This window comes from Corvus brachyrhynchos, unplaced genomic scaffold (genome assembly GCF_000691975.1).
Source record: "Corvus brachyrhynchos isolate BGI_N302 unplaced genomic scaffold, ASM69197v1 scaffold5, whole genome shotgun sequence".
NCBI classification, from domain to species: Eukaryota; Metazoa; Chordata; class Aves; order Passeriformes; family Corvidae; genus Corvus; species Corvus brachyrhynchos.
In genome coordinates, this window is record NW_008238321.1 from 11,547,754 (window position 1) to 11,559,801 (window position 12,048).

The 12,048-nt window shown below is 38.8% G+C and overlaps 1 protein-coding gene across 1 annotated transcript; it reads right to left on the bottom strand.

Moving 5' to 3' along the window:
- Positions 1 to 1,000: 1,000 nt before the first annotated feature.
- Positions 1,001 to 12,042, bottom strand: LOC103615617 (putative short-chain dehydrogenase/reductase family 42E member 2). The gene is made up of 11 exons (XM_008633678.2): positions 11,206 to 12,042; positions 10,576 to 10,671; positions 9,542 to 9,599; positions 8,847 to 8,965; positions 7,694 to 7,769; positions 6,160 to 6,242; positions 4,787 to 4,924; positions 3,739 to 3,804; positions 3,011 to 3,074; positions 2,318 to 2,391; positions 1,001 to 1,744 (listed from the first exon to the last, which is right to left on the bottom strand). The coding sequence occupies exons 1-11, from the start codon at positions 11,425 to 11,427 to the stop codon at positions 1,487 to 1,489; spliced, it is 1,254 nt and encodes a 417-aa protein (XP_008631900.2). The 5' UTR covers positions 11,428 to 12,042; the 3' UTR covers positions 1,001 to 1,486.
- Between the last annotated feature and the right edge of the window lie 6 nt (positions 12,043 to 12,048).

The following is a 12,048-nucleotide window of genomic DNA, read 5'->3' on the forward strand; positions in this document are numbered from 1 at the left end:
AGCGGGAACGCGGGAGCCGCCGGCGGGGAGGGCCCGGGGCCGGCACGGTGAGACCGTCGCTGAACGGGCCGGACACTCCGCCCGCGGGGCGGTGGTGCGGGGCTTGGAGATCTCATTCTTTAAAATCAATAATAGAAGTTGTGATATGTGCTAGGGAAAAGGGATTATCCACGGTGTGAGCCTCTTGCTTTAAGAATAAAACGAGAAACACTGTAATTTTCAGTGGTTCTGCCTTTCTGCCCCACTTTTGGGTTACAGCACCCCGACCTGCGGGCCTGGTACTTGGGCTTTGCGCCTGCCCTGGACTGAGGGGAGGTGCCAGTGTTGGCACCTTCTCCGGAATTCTCAAATCCGTCCATGATCACTCCACCCCAGACCATGATTTCTCAAGCTCTCATCCCTAGTCCTTTCCGTCCATGATCACTCCACCCCAGACCATGATTTCTCAAGCTCTCATCCCTAGTCCTTTCCCAAGCTCTCTTACTGTTTGCATCCTGCTCCTGGTTGTTCCTTCTCCATGTTGGAAAGGTGCAGATGGGAAGGAGATTTCTCTGATAAATTCCCACTGTGAGTAGTGGATGGGAAGGAGCCAGAGCCTCCCTGACCGTGCTTTTAGGTCCATTGTAGCTGAACAGTAATTTGAAAAGCACATTCTTCACTTTAGCTGCTGCAGGGATTTGCTCAGTACAGCTGCTGTACTTCAGAAATTTGGTGCTTTAAGTTCAGCTGAGGAGCAACTGAACTGTGTTAGTTGTTACCCCTAACTACAGGAGGTGAAGGAAGCTATACAAAGATCTGTGCAACCCATAGTGGCAGATTCCTCTACTGTGACATAAATACACTTAACTAATGTAGCTTACTAATGTAACTTCCAATTTAACTAAAATACCCAGTTTTGACCCGTGAAAAACCCTACCAGCCTGTAGCCCCTAGCTCTGCACCAGGGGCAGGGCAGGGAGCAGTTCTGGGACATTGTGCAGAAGCACAGCATGGACTTCGGCAATGTTTCAAGTACACTTTTATTTTCCCTCAGATGCGGTGATAGAGCTAATTCACAAAATCACACTATGTGAAGTCTCTGTAGGCCTGGTGTGTGTTATTTGCAGTAATCTGTTCTGTCTGTCCCTTTGCTTGTTCCTCTGTTCCCCAAGGTAGTGAGTCATGACAGAAGCTGTGGTCAGTCTTTCTCCTCATTTCAGCCATTTTTCTTCACTGGTGAAGCACTGCAGGCTGTCTGCAGCTCTTGTTCTTTCTGCAGGTTCTCATTTACTTCAGCAATCAATTTGGAAAGTTTTGGGTTGAAATAGACGCAACAATCTTGACTCTAGTTGTGTTTCGGTGATTTGGCAATTATTCTTTACTGTATTTTAATTTCTCAGGTCCAGCCACTGATCTGTTATGATTTTGTTTGTAAATTTAAAAGTAGCTGCCAGTAACTATTGTGGAGGTTAGAATTATCCGAGTGGCAGTACTGTGACTGTGCAGTTTATGCAGGTCCGTGTCGTCTTTCTTTAAAAAAATGCAAAACTGAAAGGCTATCAAGTCTTAAAGAAAGAAAAAACAAAACTAAAGTAACAATTAAAGTAAGCAAAATATTGAGGAAGAGGTAATAATTCGAGGGTTGTGGTCTGGATTTAATGTAGTGGTCCACAGAATCAGCGAAGTCATACTTCAGTGGGTGGTACCCCAGCTGAGTCCGTGCCTTGTCTATTCGAAACGTGTGAGTTACAGAAATGTTCTGTACCTACAGGGCAAAAGAGTCAACATAGAAAGCTATGAATACACAGGCAACTGGAACAAACTGTAAATGGTAGCAAAGACACAGTTAAAGGAAACATAAAATATAAAAACCCCACAACGTTATACCAACGTCCTATGAGTATCGCACACATTATTTTTAAAATTGTCCACTCAAAAGGAGATTCTTGAAAGGACAAAGAGGCATTAAAAGATGCAAAGTAGAATCTGTAAACATCCACAAAAAATGTTCTGCTGTTGTTCTCTTGCTTAGGTACTCAAAGAGGCACATCAAAGCCTAAAGGCCCAGCCAAGCCATGCAGGATACTGGCCCTTGGAAGAGAGGAGCTGAAGAAGCCCCTCCCAGATTGGAAGCATAAAGCTCTTTTCCAAAATCATGGCAACAAGCAGAATACGTTGCCTAAATTGTACACAATGCATGTATTTGCCTTGGAAACTGGAGGCTGAAGTAACGCTGGGTGAATTTTATTTTCTACCAACTTAATCTTAAAAGTCTCTCTCATATTAACATGTATGGATCCCGTGAGAATTAAGGGGAGTTTACAAGCACAGACTTTACCTCATTTCTGGTCAGCAGTGGGGGCAGGTCAACAAATGGTCTCAGAATCGAATGAAGGTGTTCCATGAATGTGGCTGCATAATAAAAGATTTCTACTTGAGGTAAGAACAGTAAGTTGCTTTGCCATTATGATTGTGACAAATCTCACACTGTAAATGCTCGTGAAGGATAATCACAGACCCGAGAGCTTGGGGCACCCTTACTAACACCATCAAGACTACTTGCTCACAAGGGGCTGGATTTAATTTTAATTATCGTGCTTGTGGGAAAAGGGTTTGTATGGTTGGGCACAGATCCACTGAAAAGGTCATGTGGCTTCCTAGAAAATATGGTGACAGAGAACTCAGTTGGATTCTGTCTGAGCTGCACAGGGGATTTGATTCTAGAGAGAACAAGACATTTACCCATGCAGCAAAGCAGATATTCTTCAGCATATTTCATAAAGTCATGGAATTTTACATTTAACTTTTTTTATAATTAACTCCACAAAGTTATAAATCTGTTAGGTCCTACATAAAACCTGTTTTAGTGGAACTTGAATAAGAGATCATTCTGGTTTCAACATACTGCACCAGCATATTCTTTTTATACATGAAAATAAAAATTGTGGGCAAATGAAATACAACAATATTATATTACAGAGGAATGAGGGTAGCATGGACAGGAAAGAGAAATGTTGATAAAATATTTTACCTGATGCATAAACGAAGGAAGTAGGAATACGTATCCATGGCTTACTGCAACCTAATCTTTCAAACTGAAAAAAATTAAAAAAAAAATGAAAAACCCCAGAAACTTCAAACAAGTTTTAAAGTTTCTCTATAGAAGATATTTGTGGAAATATTTACTGTTAAAAGAGAAAAAATAATCATTGCTCTTACTATTTTTAATTTTTAAGGGGATTCCAGTTAAATGTCACCCACAGACACTATGTCATTTTCAAATGTCAGTCTTAAAAGAAGGAAAAAAAATTATAATAATTACTTGAAATGTCATGGTGGGCTGATACCTAATTTAACATCATGACATGTTTAGGATTTTGAGCCTATCATTAACAATTAAATGGTATTTTGAAACGAATGAATAGTTGAATACTTAAGACATATTTTTTGCCCACCCAAAGTACCTATTATTCCCATCTGCATGCCCCAAAAATGAAGCCAATAACAGCTCAGGATAGGGTGCTGGTGTAAATGGTCCTTTGGCCTCAGGGAAGACATTTGCTTTAATGTAGTATTTTGGGTGAGCTTTGTTACAGTGCTGATCACACTGAAATTCAAGCAGGAATTAAACCCACATTCAGAGAGTTCCATGTGGAACTCACACCCAAAGCAAACATACGAAATGTAACATGCACACAAAAGCTGGAGTTGCATACAGTTCAAGAAATTGATGTATTTGAAGATTAATATTGCACATACAAGTGGAGTTAACCATTCAAAAAGGTTGGATTTTTCGCCATCGTGAATGAAATACACCTGGCCACTCTGTTAAAGAGGTAAAGAAGAGATAAGTCAGCAAAAATAATACTGCATATATATTCACTTCTTTTTCTTTATCTCACTCCTTATGAATAGCTTAAAAATAACACAGCAATACCAAGTACGAGTGGATGCACACACAGGTCACAAACTCTCTGCTTGTGTTTCAATCAGTTGCACTGTTGTGTGCAAAGAAATTGGTGACCAAATGGTTTGTGTGATTAACATGCCTTGGAGTAAATGATTTATTATAGTTGTGCCTGTTCAGAGTGGCTGTACTGACTGTGCAGAGACACCACTGGAGGTGGTGCTGGATCTCCTGGTGCTGCTGGCAGGTGTTCACCAGAGGGTGGAACACGTTCTGCTCTGGGTCTAGTTAAGGCTCACTGGAATCCAGAAGACCCCTGTGTAGCCAAGGTCTACGTTCCTGCTTTCCTTTTGCTTTTAGAAAAAGTAGTTTAATCTACTTTGAAACTCTTTCTAATTTACTCTCAGGGCAGTGCTTCAGGTGAATAAAAACCTGATTTACAAGGAGGAGAACAGTTGTAACTGGTTTTGAAAGCAATGAACCCAAATGAAATGTGCCTCTGTTGGCACACGGTATGGGAAGAACTGACCATCACAGTTCAGGACATTAAATCTGGACCTGTACAGGGGAATGGGATGAATCTGCCTGAACTTGCAGTTTCATTTCCAACATGGCAAACATTCTTTGCTCATCTTTCAGAAATGACAGATATTAAATTTTAAAAATGCAAAGATGGAGCTATTCTTACAGAACTGAATATTCCATCTCTGAACCAACACCAACAGCTAACACTGTGCCCCATCCCACATTGCTTGTAGCACATTTATCAGCTGAAAACACAGACAACAACGTAAGCTGAAGGACAGTAACACTGATTACTGCACTGGTTACTACAGCACAGGATACAGTGGCAGGATCCACTGACACATGAAATCTGTGGTGCTTTTACTGTGTACTTACAGCTATGTAGCTCTTTTCAGGGGTGAGAGCTTCAGCAGCCAGAATATGAGCTTGTACAAAATTCTCAACATGTATCCAGTTCATTTTAACAGTAGGGTCCCCAAACTTGAAGCTAAGTAGCCTTCTCTCAATAATCTTCTGTAGACAAACAAACATTAAACCAAAGCAAAATGGGTTTTAGAATGAGCTAAAGTGCACTTTCTTGTCCAGATAAATGTAGGTTTATCTCTACTTAAAAAAAAAAATAAAATACATGAATCAATTAAAAATATTCAAGAGAACTTCTCATGAGAAAATGTCAAAAAATGTATTGCAATATGTCCTGAACTTACAAAAAATACAAGTCTGTTCTAGGGATAAGTAAAATATTGTATGGAAAGGTAAGATACACTTCTAAGTGGATCAAAAGTATTCACTAAATTGTATCAAATTTATCAAATATCTTTGGCTAGGAAAAACTGGAAGGTACACTTTGGCTGGAAGAAAAGTGTCATTTTCATTAAATAGGTGAATTTTAGAAACTGCAAAACATGACAGTTGCATAAGGCCTTAAAATTGGCTCAAAACAAATAAGCTCAAAATCAAATAGACATTTAAAAATATTATATTTTTTTAAAGGGGCTAAAAAACCCATCTCAGATTTAACTGAAATGACATTTTGCATTCTTAAAATTATTTACAAGATGATAAAGTATGTTTTAGCTGACTCTAGTATAATTTCCTACCTCGGCCACAAACCAAAAATATTTATTATGTGGTCAATTTGAATCTGTAATTTCCTGAAAGCTGTGCATAACTTTGTATTACGCTAATTCTTTTAAAATAACTGGCTCACAGAATTCTACAGGGATCATGTTCCAAACATCATCTGTTGGCCTTGCAGTTTAAAAGCCAGTAAAAAAGAGCAAAATGTGAACACCTCAGCTGCTGCCCTTCAGTAACCTGTTGTACCAGAGGGTGCTTCCAGCTCTGGAACCTGCTTCATTGGACAGTGAAAGCTGTTAATAGTTGAGAGTGGAAATAAGATATTTTGCTGTATCCCTTTTCATTAGTATTTTAAACCATTTGGTGTAAGTTGCATGTAAACAGACATTTGAAATATCATGGATTGGCCTGAATCTTACAGTAATCATTACATTATAAAGCTGGATTTTCATGTGTTCGTATTTCAAAAAAAAAGGCTTTTTAAATCTACACTCTTTACAGATATAATGCTTGTTAAAAAAAGTTATAATATCCTCAGCAGACAATTGAATTGTTGAATTGCTACCCAGTAAGACCAGTCAATTTATAATAAAAATAAGTGATGCTCCTTTCAGCTTTTTATCCATATCATAGAAAACTCTGCTGGTTAAAAAATTCAGATGACATACTGCTAGCCTTGGCAAGTGTCTCTGCTCTTCTGGTCCATAGATTCCTGGTGGGCGAAGAACACACGTATGGAGTATTCCACCTCCTAGAACATGGGATAAGACCATTCTTAAGAGAGCTTCACATGACTACATTATATGTTTGGATGAACCAAAGGCTGTGGCAGCAGAACTTACTCTGAAATAAATTCATTTCACAACCTTAAAAAACAATACATACCAAAAGGTTCTGCATTAGTAGTTGGATATTAAATTGGGAGAATCAGAGCATGCAAAACAGCAAGATAAGATTCAAAGAAGTCTTGCAAGCATAGGTGTGTTGCTAGAAAATACCAGATAGTTAAAAATCACTTTCTGATCAGTCCCTTGTCCCTGTGCCAGAGCAGTGAATGCATGTGCCAACTGTGGTGATGAGTTTGCTGAAGTGAGCAGATTATTTGAAAATATATTGGATAGTGGAATGAAACCAACTAATGCCACACAAAACTATTGATGGGAAGCAGTGACTTGTTAGCAGTACAAGGTAGAGCTGAAATGTTCCTTCAACAGCAGGTGCAGCTCCCAGTGGAGGGAGGTAGAAGCTCTTGACAATTTCAGTGGGATCATAAAAGTCCAATCTTCCCAAGTACATCAGTTGGCTATTCCATCACCTGCTAATAACTGTTCTTAATAGTACTTGTAAACATATAAAATACTCAGTCTTGCTATGGCACAGGATCAAAATGGGATGTTTGGAACACTGAGTGGTTCTAATTTCATTGACAAATGCAGAAATGTGTATTGGTCCCAAAATTAGGAGGGGCTTTGATGTGAAGTGCTGCTAAGGAAATAAAAGGGAAAAAAAAAACCCCTTTCTTATTTTAAACCAAATAATTTTGTTGGGATGGAGTTCCCATCATGGACTTTCTACCTCTTATAGCCCTCTGCAAGTATCAAGTGAAAAGTCTTTCCTGTAAGTTGTCCACAGCTAAATTTAGCTCAGTATCACTTGGTCACATAGAATCATGTTGCACTTTACATTAATTTGTTTTGCACTGGCAGTTATAGTATCTCACAGGTGAGCTTAAGTATTCAAGTGTATAACTGGCTTCTTCAGCATGGAAAACTTTGGGAAGCACTAATAAATAATTCCAGGCTCTAGGCTCAGGTGGCTATTTCAGATTTTAATATATAACTTGAGGGGGTGTGTGGTACGTAACAATTGAATCAGCATTCATGTTTTACTTATGTTGCATGAGACAGTGACATTAAACACTTGGTTTTGTTTAATTTATAGCTTTCTTATTATTTTTTATTAACATACTGAACTTACTGCTACCATGCTAAAACCCTTTACAGACATTGTGGGAACTTAAAACCAATTAAAAGTAACTTTTAAGTGAAAATACTTTTGTTTGTGAGAGAGGCTTGGTAAGTTAATTTCATAACTGCTGGGCAATCTTGTCTACTAAGGATTGATACAGGACACAGGATTTTGGGGATGAACAAGAAGAGGAGTAGTAACTTCTACTATGAATTCATGCTCAGACAAACGTACCTGCTAGTGGAGATCCATTAGCTGCTAGTATCATTTGTTCTGCAATTGATTTGGTTCTGGAATAATGGTCAACGAGCTACAGAGAAAAAGCAAAAATATTTGTATCTGTTCCTGAAATGACAGGGCAGAGAGGCATCTCTTCTTCACTAGTCTTTACTTAGCAGATGGCAACAAATACCTCAAAATACAGAAGTTGTGGGGTACTAGGTTCGGGGTAAAACATGAATATTTCTAGAGTAAGGAAGCATTTTTGTGTATGCAAATCTGTTTAATTAATTTCAGCACATTTGAGAAGCAATAAATATATGTATGCTTTGAATGCTGCCAGGAATGTAATTGATCACTACTTTGTAATCTGGATTTCTTCAGGTAACGGAAAAGTCAAAAGCCAAGTTTTGAAGTCATTACACTTGGTCTGAAGTATCCTGTCCACTTCGATGTGGCATTGTCCCAGAAAAAATGTTATTCAAAATGTTATTAAAAATATTATTAATATTTTCTCTCCATCTCTACTTCTTGAAAGACTGTGAAGTACTTGATGGAGAGAAGAGGCACACAAAAAACAACTGTGTGTGCAAAGCAGCCAGAAGTACTTTCTCTTTTTTAATTAAATGCAATAAAACCATATAAAAATAGGCTGCTTTTCTAGATCAGCTCTACATTCAATATATGTCATCCTCAATCAGGGAAAACCAAAAAAATCATATTGATAATAAATAGCTAAAGAGAAACCAAGCCATATAACACAATCCTCATGTCCAGGTGGAATATCCCTGATGTTAATGTGACATACATTGTGCAAGTTATTTTCCAAAATCAAGGCCTTAATAGGAAAACAAAGAAATATATACTTTGAGGTATATAAAACTGATGTGCCAAGGTTGTGAATAGTATCTTCAAAGAGTGTAAAGAGTTTTCTTTTTTCTTTCATAGAATCACAGAATGATTTGGGTTGGAAGGGACTTCAGAGATCATCTCATTCCAAACTGCTCTTCCATGGGCAGGGTCAGGTTGCTCAAACTCTCATCCCACCTGGCCTTTCTTGTGCCTGGATTCTGGCATCTGGCAAAACACTGTCATAAAAATTCCAGGCTTTTTCAGAAACACGAAAGTAAACAAAGAGGAAATTTGAAAATACACTACAACAAAATACCTTGTCAATTGGGAAATATTGCAAAGATTCCTCATCCCCGTCTTCAATAGGAAGCCCTCCAAACACCACATTCACTGAGCTGGTGTAGATCAGCCGAGGGATGTTTTGTTGTTTGCAGGCTGTAGCAATGTAGAAAGTCAATTAATTACTGGAAAATTATATGGGGAAAAAGTTTGTGTGATGTTTTTTCTAAGAAAGTGTCAAATCTTAAAAGAGAAAATGCTTCCATTCTGTGACTGGGTGAGTTGAAATGCAAAGTGTAGCATATTTAAAGGGAAGACATCAGTGTAGAAGCAAGTGCTTTACTCTCTGGCACATGCTGAGCTGGGCATCAGGGCAGAAGTCCTTCTGCTTCAAGGGCTGCCCATTGCCTGTGCACAAGGTATTAGCAACCAGGTTAGCTGCTACAAGATACACAGGGAATTGGTTAACTCCTTACATGGATACAGATTCCCACATCAGTCAAACAAGGTGTTGAAAAGCTGAAGTAGTAACTACAGTGCTGGCTCTCATATCACGCTTCATGGCAGGATTGAGCATATCCCCCCCCGTGATGTGTTTCCTCATCTTCTGCCAACAATGTAAAGTAGTTGGTAACAAATAGAGTGTGCCAAAAAGGCTAACTGGCTTTCTCTAAATGGTATATGATATTTGATATGCTGTACTAACACCTAATGGCACAGTTAAATACCTACCATTAAGGATGAATCTTGTCCCGTTAATGTTTACAGATTCAATCTCTTCTTTATGCAACTAAGAAAAGAAAGAAATTGTGCATTTAAAAATAATAATACATATTAAATTCAATGGGGGATGTTATAAATATTCCCAAATAAACATAATTTAGTGCTTTAATTATTAAAAATGTAATTTAGACTGCTGTTTCAGACTAATCACTAGTCTGAATTACTAATCATCACTCTAATCATTATTTTTAAATTATACCTGTATTTTTCTTGTATTTTTACAGACTAGTTTGCTTGAAGCAAAGAGAATTGTGGTGCTTCTAAAAATATATGTCTAGTTATTATATATCTTGCAGCAGTATGTTAAATATCTGTGTTTCAGTAGCACTTCAGTGACCAGTTGCCTCTAACCAGAGCAATTCCAATTATGCATTGCTCAGTGGCAAACAATGAGTGAGCTGTTCTATCCAGACAGGGTAATTACTGAAGTTCCTCTTATTAAAAAAGGTAAGAAAGGGTTGTGTTTGTTTGTGTGTGTGTATGCGTGTGCTTGTAACTCTAATTATAAAACTGTGACTCCAAGTCCTACATCAAGTGCATCCTTGCAGCTTTTTACCCAATGGCAAACAATTAAAGACTTGAAATGCTGTTATTGTTATAATTCAGATATATGAAATAATTTATAATTTAGTTCAGGTTTTGTTCTTCCAAGTGACCTTACACCTTAAACCTGTGAAGGTTTAGGGAAGGATCAGGGTTTCGGAGGGAACCAGCCTCCCTTGTCCTTTCTTTTATCTTCACAACATTTCAGAACTTTTCAATGCCATTTCCATCTCAAACACCTTCCCAGGTGGAGCCTCTAATGGAGAGGAAATCACTCTGCAAGCAGCCTGCTTGCAGCTGGCACTCCACTTTGCACAGAGCAATTTACCAAAACGCCAGGGCAATAAGAGAGAAAATCTGTCATACAGTGTTACAGCATCAAGTCTCTCACCCTCAGTGTGGGCAGTCACACAGAAAAAACCAAAACTATGTGGACTCACTTGCTCTGTTCCTGACATTCCATATGAAGCTACATGAAACACACAGTCGGCCCCTTCACAGGCTGCAAGTATGGCATTGTAATCCCTGATATCTGTCTGTAATACATAAGAAAAGACATTTGATTTGAAATCAAAGCTGCAGGTGAGCATTTGTCATACAGTGGGTTAGCACAGAGGGAATCCATATATATAATGCATATATAGAACTGTACTTGCTGTATGTCCTGGGACTCAAAACTCAAAACTGGGCATACCTCAGTACTTGCTGATAATTATACATGTCTTCCATACAACCCAAAGGACTTTAAAGACATTCATTAAGGTTCACAGTACTCCAGTGTTTATTCTACAGGTGGTTAAACTAAGGCCTACACGAGGGCAGGATCCTCAGGAGTCAGGAGTGAAACTGCTCTGTTCATTACAGGTTTTGCTGGTTTCTTGATTTCAGATATACTAAAATCCATTCACCAAAACTCATGTGGGATATTCATGCAGTTAAAAAGGTTACTGAAATTTGAAATTATTGGCAATTAGGTATTTGGATTCTGTGAAAACTAGTAAGACATTGCAGAAAAGGCATTACGGAAAATGCAATAACTTTGACTGTTCGGAAAATATTATTTATCATACCTGGATCCACGCCACTCCATTGGGAATCAGCCACATAGGCTTGTGTATGTCACACAGAACAACAGAAGCTCCTATGTTGGCAAGAGCACATCCCAGCTTGTATCCACAATAGCCACCACCTCCTGTCACCACGGCTCTCATATGGATTTTATTGTGTGCTCCAGCATTTCTGTTCCATTTGCAGTCAGAGATTCCGCGAGAGGGTGTTGCTACTACACTCATTGTAGGTTTTGTGTCAATGAAATACTGCCTGGCACTACCAGATACATGCAACAATTCCTCCTACATGGTGAAAATTGCTCCATAGCACTCCTGGATGCAGACAATTTCAGGGAATTTCATGTTAACAAGATCTATTCACAGCAGCAAAATCTGACTTTAATGCAACCTGTTTAAGAGAGATAAAGACAAAAGCAAAACAGAATTTACAGTCCCCAGTTTACTGCCAAGGCAGACGTCTGACAGAAGTGGTATTTCCAGCTTCTTTCTAAGTACCAGCAGCTGAACATAAATTAAGAATATGCTGAGTTGTTATCACTGGCAGTGCTGGAGTTGAGATAGATGACGATTTCAGAAGGGAAGAGGGATGCCTGGATCCTTATGTTATAACTTTAGAAGGTGTGTCAGAGAACAAGGCTATCAAATCCCTTGCTTTTGAGGGGAACTCGAATAAAATAGCTGCTGTGCTATAGAAAAGGTTAATAACTGCATTAACAAAAAAATGATAGTGAATCACTTATTTCCTGAACATGGGAGTTCTTGCCCTTCCAGGGGTTCCTCACCGGCAGTCAGGACATTTCAGAGGCTGTGACTACCGACTCTTTCCGACACCCCCCCGTCCGT